Source organism: Heterocephalus glaber, unplaced genomic scaffold (assembly GCF_053883595.1).
Source record: "Heterocephalus glaber isolate CG9 unplaced genomic scaffold, H.glaber_assembly_v1.0 deba00001454, whole genome shotgun sequence".
NCBI lineage: Eukaryota > Metazoa > Chordata > Mammalia > Rodentia > Bathyergidae > Heterocephalus > Heterocephalus glaber.
Window position 1 is genome coordinate 4,984,097 of NW_028258303.1, and position 13,158 is coordinate 4,997,254.

At 38.5% G+C, this 13,158-nt stretch overlaps 1 protein-coding gene across 17 annotated transcripts in view; it reads right to left on the reverse strand.

The window, feature by feature from the left end:
- Positions 1–9,195, reverse strand: part of Pdlim5 (PDZ and LIM domain 5) — a 258,113-nt gene extending 248,918 nt beyond the window's left edge. For 11 of the 17 annotated variants that reach the window (XM_087215829.1, XM_004848090.3, XM_087215828.1 and 8 more), the window contains exons 1-2: positions 9,038–9,194; positions 5,608–5,745 (exon numbers count right to left, since the gene is read on the reverse strand). In XM_087215829.1, the coding sequence (XP_087071955.1) occupies positions 5,608–5,703 (96 nt within the window). In that variant the 5' untranslated portion in view covers positions 5,704–5,745; positions 9,038–9,194. Of the gene's footprint in view, positions 1–5,607; positions 5,746–8,565 lie in introns of all 17 variants that reach the window. The other 6 variants (XM_087215831.1, XM_004848092.4, XM_087215824.1 and 3 more) reach the window with 5 other exon arrangements.
- Between the last annotated feature and the right edge of the window lie 3,963 nt (positions 9,196–13,158).

The window sequence follows — 13,158 nt, forward strand, 5'->3', positions numbered from 1 at the left end:
CAAATACTCACACAATATTAACTATTTTGTCAATTCATCATTTATCACCTAAAGAAATAATCTGATTTTCTCTGTCAATTAAAAACCAAACCTGGGAAAAAACAACAACAACAAAAACCTGTCTTCTCACTGGGGCTATGCAGTGGCTCTGCACCCAAAATACCCAAAGAATCCCTGGATACCACAGTCAGAGGCTTTAGTAACTGGAGCTAATGCCTTCTCTTCTCATTCCATTACATCATTTCTTTGAAAATGTACACATACCAGTATATTGATATTTCACATGCTAGTGTCTCATTCTATCAAGCTCTGTAATGCATACTCAATTATTTTTGCACCTCAAAACTAAAATAAATGCCTGGAATCCCACCTGCCAAAGCTGAAACATAGTAACCACTTATAAAATGCCAAAGGTACAAGTCCTTTTTTTTTTTAATCCAGAGTAATATTTGCTTCTAGACTAACTAAATAATATCAGATTTCCCCTCTATGTAATGGTAATTGGGGCAAAAGGATATGATTGGTCCTGAGGATATGGGAGTCTGGGTAAGAACTTCTGCAAACAGGATGTCATGGAGAAAGACAACCAGCTGCCTATTCACAGGCATCAGATCCACACCCCCCACAAAAGTAATCTCTTTTCTCAAAAGTAACAGAAAATAAGTCTACTGGCTTTAATTAATAGTCTCAGTTTAAGTAGGTGATAGTATCTTTAACTCATGAGTAGGTAAGCAGGTTATATGACAACCTTCTTTATTTAGGTCTAAACTGCTATTCTTACTTTACTCAACCCCTACTGTTCTGTTTCTTCCATCAAATATGAAACTCCTGCCTACCAGTAAAATTCCTCTAAAACACAACTTCCCCAAATGACATTTATTAAAACTTAAGCCTTTTCCTAAAACTTTTAATTTTCAATAAAACATACTGAAAAGGTTTTTATTTATCAGTAAAAGTACCTTCAGAATTATCTTGAGGTTCTTGACACGTGACCACTAGTGATGGAAAATTACCACATAGGAAAAGATAAGTCTCTGAGCCACATACAAAAGCCAATTAATGTTTTAAAAGTGGAAAGTGAACATATAAGTGAAATACACATTTATGTAGTTACATAAACTAAATTAGCTTTCCAACTTGGCATACTGACAGGGTAATTGGGAGGGAATGTAAAAGAAAATACTCATAGCTTAAAATTAACAATAGGCCCATTTATTCAAGGTAGGATAGTTCTTCCATTTCAGCTTGAAAGGACTGAAAGTCTTTCTGTCCTCCTCCAGGAGGGAAACTGCAGCTGGCATGTCTGGAGAATCACTCAACTATATTCACAGCTTTACTAAGATTCAAGTAATGGCAGGCAGTCTACACCCTTACAATATACTGAAAACAGAAAAATGTTGATGTGCAGGTGTTCAAATTCCCTCTTTCAAGGACCATTTCAATCAATTTCTTCTGAAGCCAATCCTTACACAAAAGATTTATAACCACTAAAATGAGAAATATTTATCAGTATCTTTGTCATTTCATTAGACAGCCTTGTGATGGGTCTTAAGACACTGATTTGCACTGTAGCACTGCACTTATTTCTTTACTACCAACCTTTAGTGGCTTCTATGAAGTATTTCTAGTACTGACTGAATAAATAAATTCATAGCAAAGTGTTTCACAATTTTATCTTACTCTACTCTGAATTATATTCCCAAACAGGGCTCCATACTACAAGAAATGAAAAATTTCTTCTGCTTTTCAAATTCAACTAAAATATTTTCATTATCTGTAACAATTTATCCTCCCTTAACTTTTTTTTTTGGTAAGGGAGATTGAACTCAGGACCTTACATCTGAGAAGCAGGTGGTGGCACCACTGAGCTAAATCCCCGGCCCCCCCCCCCCTTAACTCTTGAGAATCAAAGTCTGGCCTCATTCTATTCTGCTAAAAAAACATACAAAATGTGTTTATGGAGAATTCAGAGATTATCTTCTGTAAATCCAAATACTGACAATGAAGAAAAAAGCTTTAATGCTATATATACACCAGACTATAACATACAGCCAATGATTTCAGTTCTAGGATGTTGAACTTAGAAGATGTTACTCACAAATATATAATTTTCCTTGTAATTTCATCATGAGGAACACCAGCTTGCCAAAATATAGCCTTGAATTGTGCAACAAGTCTCCTATTTCTTCTTATAAAATATACTGGCAAAGACCAACAAACCCACATTGCTACAATGAAACCCATCCCGGCATTCCATGGCTTTAGGGCAATGCCCATAAATGCAGGGTCATAAAAAGAAAGCCTGCAAACTCCTGTAGTCAGGACTACATTTTAAAGACAGCAAATTAAAGGAAAGGACATGTGATCTGAGGGCCTCCAAAAACAGGAAGAACTGCCAATCAGATGATCTCAGAAATCCACACACAAAATATTATATAAAATTCATACAATCTAGATTAAAAAATCTGAGTGGCATGTTAAAATTTTATAGCTTACATTCTTTACAAAGCAAGTCCTATTCAGCATTTTCATATACTGGTACAACAAAAACCTCAAGAAAACAGAATGTTCAAGTCCTTACCAGTAGCTTTTTTATCTCAAAACACAACTTGATGCCCCAGAGTTTCAATGTTACAAAAGAATGTAAATAGTCCTTTGGAGTTCACAAAATATCTGACCAAAGGAAAAATAATATACTTCTGAACTCTAAAAACAAAAATGCAGATTCCCAGTTCAGCATAAACATCTGACATATTTTTCCTTTTACAATTTCAGCAAACTAGAAATTTTTCAAAATGCCATGTTTCCTACAACTGTGGAGAACTTAATGTTTCAAATCTCTCAATAATTTTCTTTTTAACTTAGTGCTGTTTAAAAAGGTAGCAAATGAAAGAATGCTGTGTGCCAAACCTTGCTAAGAATTTCACATGCATCTTTAAAATAAAAGAATCATTAAATTACATGTTTTAAGGCATGCTTTTAGGTTTTAATCGCTTCTTGATACTATTAATTAAAGAAAATGGTGACCACTGAAAAATATCCTAGTAATTTTACATAATAAAGCAGAGTAAGTATAATGAGAAGACTAATTAAGATGAAAGTTTAAAATGTATAACATTAATAATCTTACCACAATATAAATTAGTTATCAGGCACAAATTGTCATTAAGCAATGTTACTAGGCATGTTTAAACTAAACCACACAAGGGGTTAAAAATAACCATACTGAAAGGCCAACAGCCTAGCAGCCCAGTTGAACCAACATTCCCTTCTCCTCCCCCTCCTCTTCAGTCCAGAATGAATTGCATGCCCCACTGCACAAAGCCCAAAAAGGTCACAGCACATGGCAGAGACTTTTGTAAGAGAACAGAAATAACTCAGCAGCTTTATTACCATAGTCTCTTTTAGTAGGTTCAAAATCCTTTAATTAGCACTCTGTCTACACAAGGAAAGCATTTTGCTTTGCCAGGGGAGGGCACATATGTATGTACACAGTGTTCTGTTGTATCAGCATCACAACATGGAGCTAGCACCTCAAATTTTCTGCCAGGGAAGATCAAGATAGGTAACTATTTGAAAATCCACAACCAAAAAATAATGAAAACTTCTCTAGTTAAAAGGGTATTTGCAGTATTTTAATGGGGATATATGCCAGGTGATACAAACATAGTTTTAATCCTTCCAAATCAAGTTAAAGATGTATATACAGACAAGAGGAAGCATGTAAGATGCACAGTATGTATATACACATATTTATACATCTATACATGTACATATACCTATAATTAAACAAAATTAGAGCCTTCTAAATATCTGATTAGAGAAATAATCTAACTAAATTTAAGATAAAGTGAATTATTAGAGGCAGCATAGCATAACTGCTTGAAAGTCAGCATTTCAAGACAAGCCATGAGCTCACAGCACTTCTGTACAATGAGAATACTCCTATTTCATATTGTTATGAAAATTAGATGATACATTTACAACAGTTGGCAAAAAAATCCCAAGGAGTCTTGGTAAGACTGGGACTGGAGCAAAAGGAACATGGAATAGATATTTTCAGGCATAACATAAATGTGTAAACTGACACAATTTATCAAAATGATTTATATATTCTTATATGTATGTATGAATTATATGATATCTACTACAGCATTATTGATAACAGCAATGTTGGGAATAAAAAAGTCATTCAGTAGTGGATTAAATAAATGATACTTCCATAAAAAGAGGTTCCTTATTTATTAGCAGGGAAAGTTCTCCATGGTAACTTGTTGAGAAAAATAGCAAAGTACAGAATTGTATATAATATGCTATTATTTGATTAAAAGAAGAGTAGAAATTCACAATTCTTTTCAGAAGAAAAGATTGTTAGTTTTCACCATCATGAAATGATAAATGTCTAAGGAGATAACTGTTTTACCTTGATTTAAACATTATGAAATGTATACATGTTATCAGAATATCATATGGTACCCCATTAATATGTATGATTTAATGTTTTTATGTACATTAAAAATTTAAAACAAGAAATCCATATTTATCTGAATACACAAAACCTCTGAAGACTCGGACAATTAATAGTATAAATAGTTAATAATTACCTACTGATGATGAAACAGTACAGTGTCTGACACACAATCAAGCCGCAATAAGTAGAAGCAATAATTATTCCCTTCATCAGTAACATCGTGAAAACCCATTGTTAAGGTATATCACAGAATACATTCAACTAAATCCATAAACAAATAAAAGGCCAAATCACAATTACTCATAGGCTATCTAGTTGGAGATCATTTTCTTTCAAAGTTAAGAAGCTTTTGACCATTGTACTGCTGATTATCACAGAAAAGTGAGCCAAGGAAATAACACCAAAATTGGGTATTTTATTTGATTTTTATCAATAATTCTTAATAAAACAGCTTTGAAGCTAAAAAGAACATAAGAAACCCAAAGTATAAATAAGGAGCCAAAAAAAAAAAAAGTGTTAAAAAGTAGGAAGATCTTTTTCAAATCGGAAGGGGAACAAGAGATGGAGAAGGTTAGGGAAGGAAAGAAAAAAATTTTTTTAAAAAAGTTAAAAAATGGAAATAGAGATTTTGCAAATGGGGAGGGAAAGAAGAGTTGGTGGGAGCAGGGAGGGTCTGGAGGGAAAGGGAACAAAAAAAAATTAAGATGTGTTACGTACACAAATAAACTCCCCACAATAAATGTAATCATTATGCACTGCAAACACATACTAATAAAAAAGAAAAAAAATCTCATAATGCAATCTCATGAAATTACATATGAAAAAAACAAGGCTCAAAGAATTCCCCAAATTAGGAGCAGTTCAAAATTTTAGACTCTGCTCCCTAGATAAATGCCTTTCCATTTTATTTTTGCTGATATGGGGAAGGCTGAAAATAAGCTAAATTTAAATAATTATCTTTGCTAATTCCTTTCCTTCATCCTTTATTAGAGAACTAAATTTCCCAAGAAAACATCCCACAAACAACTGTAATAAATATAGTATGAGTCAACAGAGAAATCAACAACTCAACCCTGAGGTTTCCAGGACTGAGCACTGAATGAACATATGTAATAAAATTTGTAAAGTTTGCTTACACTAGAGATTGTCAGAGGCATGTTGAAATCCTTGCCACCTTGCAGCCGGAAGCCCCATGGAGCTGGGCCAACCAAGGACACACTGTAGTTGCTCATGGCTCCAATGGCTCAAAGTCAAATGCCAGGATATGAAGGAAACTGAAAGAAAATTAGATAGCAAAAATTTACCTGAAACCCTATTCTACATCAAAATGTATTTAATACAAAGCCAACTAAACTACGTTCAGTATTGGGGAGGGTTAAGGGATATAAAGAATAAGTCTACTAAGTTCTTCATCAATTTTAGTCAAGAAGAGTCTATTATCTAATATAAAACTTTTACACTCATATGAATTTTAATCTAAAAATTACCTATCAGAATCTTTCATCACTTTTACAAGTTGCTACAATCCAATTTTGTGGTTTCTTGAATACAAACTTCAATTCAATGTACTTTACAACACTGTTAAGTATTGTATGGGGAGGGAGGCAGGACAAGAGTGCTGGGGGTTGAACCCAGGGCCTTGCATATGCTGGGCATGCACCAAGGTATTCCTCCACTTCAAAAACAAGATTTTATTTCAGACTTGCTTCAAAATGATTTTCCCTTTTCCTCTATCTCACACTACACGCAGTTGGCAAGAGTCCTTCAAGTTCACTTAAATTGTAACACACAAAAGCAACTAAAAATCAGTAGATCCCCATTCAGGTTTTCTAAATACTTAATTCCTTAAAATGAGAAATTGGTTTTTAACGCACAAAACCATTGCCTCCAATTATGAACTACAACTCATTTCCCTATTATAGGGACAAGGTGTTTTCTACACTCAGTTACTTGCTCTTCCTTCAGATAGGCAATGATTGGCAACCGTTTAGATATTTTAGTCAGAACCTGCTTTTTGTTGTACACACATACCTCATTAGACAAAGTAGAGAATAAGCATTTACCACCCAGTGAACCAGACTATGACTAAAAATGGCAGAGGTACAAGGCTAACAGATGAAATTGAATTGGAGGTTTAGAAAAGAACCAGTGCCTCAGCGTTTTCTTTTTTTCTGTTCTGCCATAAATGTGCTCACAAAGACTCTATGACAATACTTTTAATTTTTTTTTTAAGTCTGACTTGGAATTCCCAATTGATAGTTACAGCAATAGGAGACAATGGGAGGAATGAAGTTTTTAATATAATACTAAGAGACATAATAGCTCCTTTTAAAAAAAATTAAAACTACAACAGGTGTTTGAAATTGTAATTTTAAGACACTTTAACACAAAGCTGTTGAAACTTTCTTAGAAAGTCTGAGCACTTAAAAATCACTATCTTATACTATTACTCATCTTAAAATATTTTCTTCATTTTCTAAAGCCATTCAAAATTTCTATCCCATCATACCAAATTCATAGTGGGAGATGTGGATATTCAAACCACCGGGTATACATAAAGCAAACAGATTCCTTCATCTCAAAAAGGGAAAATGAAGTAATAATTTAAAACAAGCCTTAGTTCAAGAAAAATTAATTTATGAACAATGTGAACTGTATCCACCTAGAAAGTAAGTGGGTTTTTCCAATGACAAAGTGACACTTAACTCCTAGGCAAAAACACAGTACTGACGCAGCAGGCAGACCACTTATAGAAGAGCCAAAGCCCACACCAGAAGTCAAATTGTTAACACACAGAGAAAACCAAAAATCTGAAAGTTTTTTCCTGCTATAAAAACAGATTTTCACGAAACTAGTAAAGAGAGTTTTAGTATTGGCATACAATACAAATCAGAAGTGTGTAAAAGCCAAGTGATATTTTGCTGGCTACTGTTCTCCTTTTTTAATTTTTAACTTGTGACAAAGGAAGGAATGTAAAAGGCGCAAATTCCTCTGATTCCATTTTTCCCTACATGAAAATGTATATATACCACATACAAGTAACTTTACTTGGGGAGCCCCTTCCGGATATGTCCCATTTGCTATCAAAATTGCTACCACTGGGAAGGTCACAGCCACACTATAAAGCCGGTGTCGTTTCTTTTCTAGATTCTCCTTCTGAAAGCTTCACTGGGAATTCATTCATCTTAAAATATTCTGATCCCTAAGCAATGGCAATATTTTTATTGGTCTTTCCTGGTTGTCCTTCATCTGGTTATTAGTGCCCCAAACTGTCCTTAAACACCAAGCAGGCAGGAAATGGCAGTCTATATTCTTCTTTCAAACACACAGAACACGCTGGAATTTCTGTACAGTTGCCGATCTTATTTTACGTCGTCTGAATGTCTTTGCTCTAGAACTGGAGAGAAGCCTGGTGTTTCCCACATTTGTATCCTAGCTTCTCTGGTGGGTGAGAGGAGAAAGAACTCGGATGAGCTAACTGCAGTGACAAGAAGGGCCAGAAATCAAGGAGAAATATCTAGTGATGCTTTTTCCCTATGCAGAAAGAATGGAGGCAGAGCGGAAGATCTTAAAGCCACAGGCAAGAAAGGAGGCAGCCAGGGCGCTTTTTCCAGCAGCGCCTCACTCCTCCACTCACTGGCCAAATATGGGTGCGGAGCGGGGTGGGAAGGTGGGCTCAGGAGGGACCTGGGGTGACACCACGGACCTGCCTGAGGAATCTGGGGTCACACACACCCCGGACTTGCCCTGAGAGCCCGCTGGGCTTGGAGCGGGGGAGGGGGTTAGGGTCATACCCCAGACCTGCTGAGGGACCTGGGGTTACACGCACCCCGGACCTGCTCTGAGGGATCTGGGGTCACACGCACCCCGGACCTGCTCTGAGGGACCTGGGGCCACACACACACCCCGGACTTGCTCTGAGGGACCTGGGATCACATGCACCCCGGACCTGCTCTGAGGGATCTGGGGTCACACGCAACCCAGACCTGCTCTGAGGGACCTGGGATCACATCCCCCGGACTTGCTCTGCGGGATCTGGGTTCGCACGCACCCCGGACCTGCTCTGAGGGATCTAGGGTCACACACAGCCAGACCTGCTCTGCCCCGCCGGCCACGCATCTGCTCTCGATCTCGGCCGTCCGCATGCCCTTCCTTTCCCTCTTCCACAGATCGTCAGGCGTCCGAAGGCGCCGTCTCACACACGCTCCAAGCCCGGCGTACCCCTGAATCTGGGGCTCTGACAGACTTGTGAAGAGAGCTTATTTCTGCGCGCACGGAAAGTTTTCCTCAAACAGGTTCCACCGCTGGGAGAAGGAGGAGGAAGAGAAATGCTTCTCGGAAGCCTGGTAGCGCGCGAACACAAACGAACACGCCTTTCCAGTCGGCGCGCAGGACGCGGGACCCGGCGACGCCCTGGTCGCGCTCCCTCCGGGTTCCGCGCCGCCGCCGCACCTGAGCCGCCTCCGAGCGCCCCTCCTCCGCCTCCTCGCTAGCGGCGCCCGGCACCGCGCTCCCTCCTCCCTGCCTGGCCGGGAACCCGAGACTCCCCACCCCGGCGGCGCTCACCTCTGGACGCGAGGGGCGCTGCCTCCGCCTCAAACGAGCGCTGACAAGTGACTCGCGAGTCGCGCGCCGTCCGGAGGCCCGCGGGAACTTCCGCCTCCTCGCCCCGGCCCCGCCCCGGGACGGCCACGCCCCTCCCCGCCCCGGGACGGCCACGCCCCTGGGCTGGCGAGGGTGCGGGGAGGGCTGTAGGAGCCTCGGAAAACAATCGTTCGGTGGAGTTTCGGTAGGAGTAGTCACGGGGTTTTCTCGCCTTACCAGGCAAAGGTTTGGCCTTCTGAGTATCTCTTTTGTCGCTGGGTGCGTTCTCTCTCCAGAAACTTGATGGCAAGCAGTGGCCTTAGCTAAAAATAGAAAGGGCCTTTGGCTAAATCCCTCTCTGCAAGTTCAGCGGCTCCTGGCTGATTCTTGGAGAGGCCATTATACTCTGAGAAGCGCAAACTCTGAAGTTTGCTTGTCAGGAAGGTGAAAATCGCTAACCCTAAATAGAGGTTAAATAAATCTGTCCTCACTCCGGAAGGCCGTGATAGCAGTGACCAAAAGTGATCCAACCACTCTATCCTCGGCTTGTTTCTCTGAAGTCCAAATCAAGAAACCACTTTCCTGCTTCTATAAAGTTGCCTGATGTAGCCTAATTCACAAGCAAACGTGAATGTTCCGTGGACACATGAAAAGAAGCTTGTAGACTTTCACATTGTGAATTGGCTTTTAAAATGTGAAACCAGCAATTACTAGCCAAGGGACATATAAAGCGAAAGTGAACTTCATGAGATCCTAGAAGTGCAAGCAAAATTTAAGAAAAGACTCAAACCTTCCCTGTCCAAAACAGTAGCCCCTACCCACATGTGGCTATCAAAAAGTTGAAATATGGCTACTGGGACTGAGACACTAAATTTTTTTGTTTTATATAAATTTCATTAACTTTAAAAACAAGTAGGATAACATTTACATTAAACACAACTTTGGGTAGGACTACAATTCACTTATTGAAATTTTAGTACTCAAGTTGAGATATGTTGGAAGTATAATGACATGCTGCAATTCTTTTTTATATTTGGTTAAGTAAAATTTATTATTAAAGTTCAATTCATCTTTTAAAAATGTGGACTCTACAAAATTTAATATTATATGTGTGGCTTATGTTATATTTTTATAGTGCTGGTCCATAGCTTTCATTACATTTTCCAAAAAAATAATCTGCAAAAAAATAATCTGGGAAGTTTTTCCTAGCCTGAGAGCTGGTTCAGAGTGCCTGACATCTCACTCAATAATTAATTTAAAACTAACTACCATTTATATATTTAACCATGTGCTAGGCAGAGTGTTAAGTCTTACAGTCATTTTATAAAACAAGTGTCATCTTCATTTATAGATAAGAAAATCAAGGTTGCAAGAGATTACAATTCATAACAGTTTCACAAGGCCTGGCAGTTGCTGTGTAAGAGCAGCCTGTCAGCACCTCCTCATCTGCTTACTGCTAAAAGTTAAACGGATCAAAGAAGGTTCATTCAAGACAACAAAAAGATTCCTGCTGGGAATCTTTGGAGGTGTCACCTGAGAATTATCATCTTGAGATGAGGAGGAAGAGTTGATGGTGAGCAGAGTGTTACTATCTAAATTAAATTTTAGTTCTCCTTGCAAACCTGCCTTCAAACTTCTCCTATAGATCAAGACCTAGGGCAGTGGTGGCAAACCTATGGCATGAGTGCCATAGGTTTGTATCATTGGAAGATCTGAAAGTTCACCATCATTGGCCTAGGGGCACAGAGAAAATGAACCAAATTGAAGAATTTTGCATAAACTGCATTCAAATGATTTGGACAGTTTGTCAAAGTTGTATTTTTCTTGGTCCTATCCAAACCTAGAATCCTTGGATATAGGCCGCAGAATCTGCCTTTAACAAAAACTCTCTATCCTACTTCTTGGTAATTATTAAACTATAATGCTTAAAAACTACTTCCTTTGGAAATATCCCTATATCTTCAAAATACTGTGTACAGTGGTTAAGTGAGAACAGCACATTCCAGAAAACAGCAATTTATCTTGGTTTCCTCAGCTTAAAATAAATTATAGTTATAAATAACCTTGTGGGACTTTTATGAGGAATGGAGATAATACCACAGTTGTCCCTCAGTATCTATAGGGAATTAGTTCTAGGACTGTCCTCAGAAAACAAAATCCTTGAATCTTCAAGCCCCTTATATAAAATGGTGCAATGTTTCCATATAACCTACACCCATCCTTCTGTGTACTTTAAATCATTTCCTACCTAGTATGATGTAAAAGCTATGTAAATAGTTGCTACACTGTATTGTAGAGAAAATGACAAAAAAAAAACCTCTGTGCAAGTTCTGTATAGCTATAGTTTTTCCTTGATATTTTTCATCCATATTTGATTAAATCATCTTATGCAGAATCCTTAGATATGGAGAGCCAAATATATAATACACACACACACACACACACACACACATGCACAACATGCTTGGCATCAAATGAGTGTTAAATGGTAGCCATGTGAAACTCAGCTGACTGATTTAACTTATGTGTCTTAAAAGACAAGTAGAGAACTTTAACATTTAACATGATGTATGGGCTATGTTCTTACTATTTTATGTACAACCATCTTATTTCATTCCTATAACCTTATAAAGTAGGTGTCTTTTCAGAGAAAGAAACAGGAATTGGGAGATTAAGGAAAATACCAATTTAAAATTAATCACAACTGGCCAGATGTGGTGGTGCACCCCTGTAATCCCAGCACTCAGGAGGCTGAGCAGGAAGATCACCACGAGTTCAAGGCCATCTTAGACTACATAGTGGGTTCAAGGCCAGCCTGAAGTACACAGCAAGACCCTCAAAAATAAAATAATATTAAAAAATCGCAACTAACTAGTGATAGAAATAGAGCGTAAACCATTCTCTTTTCATCACAACACATTACTCTTAGCAAATTCAGTAAGCTATATAGCTTAAAAACAGAAAAAGTATGGATGAATGTTTAGGTAAAACATGAGATTCTGGGCTGGGGTTGTAGTTTAGTGTCACAGCACCTGCCTGGCAAGCTCGAGGCCCTGAGTTCGATTTCCAGTACCAAAAAAACACACAAAAGCTGAGATTCTTCAAATAAATAGATTTTCTTGTCTCCCTAAGCCCCTGGTTGTATTATTCACTTTTTTTTTTTAGCTTTCAAAAGACATTAGCAAACAAATTTGATAAGCACCACCATAAGACAGGGCTGGGGAATAAACCCACCCTTGGACTATGAAGCCCCTAAAAATAAATAGAAACAAACTAAAACTACTACAAAGCATTACTATAATCATCAGCAAAATACCTGCTTAGGCCTTTTAAATTACTCTTTCATATCTAGGTAAGATCACACTGTGTAGTGTTGTCTAAGTGAGAGTATCAGTTGAGCACAAGAGCTCTGCTTTATAAAGGATCTGTGCCATTTCCATCTGCCCTGCTTCCCTGGTCCATCCCCTCTCACAAAACCAAGTACACAGCCGGTCTGTCTGCTTAGATTGACAATCACTGCAGCATTTTGCCCTGCTACAATTGAATTAAATGTGAGCATGTGACCTAAGCTGCTCCGTCTCTGGATTCATTCACTCATTCATGTTAATATAGAAAACCTAAAAGACAGTCATCCTCTACCTTCTAAAAGACAAGCATTTTCTTCCTTTGGGGTTGCACCTGCAAGGGCATGAGAACTTGGCCACAATGGTCACCCCAATAGATGGATTATACCATCCTCACAAAATAAGCCAATTAATCCTTTTGCACTTAGGTTTATTTGAGTTATTTTCTGACCTGCTACTGAAAGAACATTGAATAATAATTGAAATATCCTAGAAAGCTGTGGAAAATAAACATTATACTGTGGCAGGACCCTTCCACAGAGTAGTGTGGCCGGCCCTGCCGAAGGAGTGCAGTGGAGGGGGAGCCTTCTCGTAATCAAGAAAGACAACAGGGCTCATGGTTCCTAGATACACAGGTGTAGTTCTAGCACTGCTCTGTGACATAGACTGTACCCAATCAAGCTGTAGTATGTTAGAGTGTTACCATTTATGGGACACAAAGATACAAAAATTGTATGTTTGGGGCTCAGCCTTTGGATA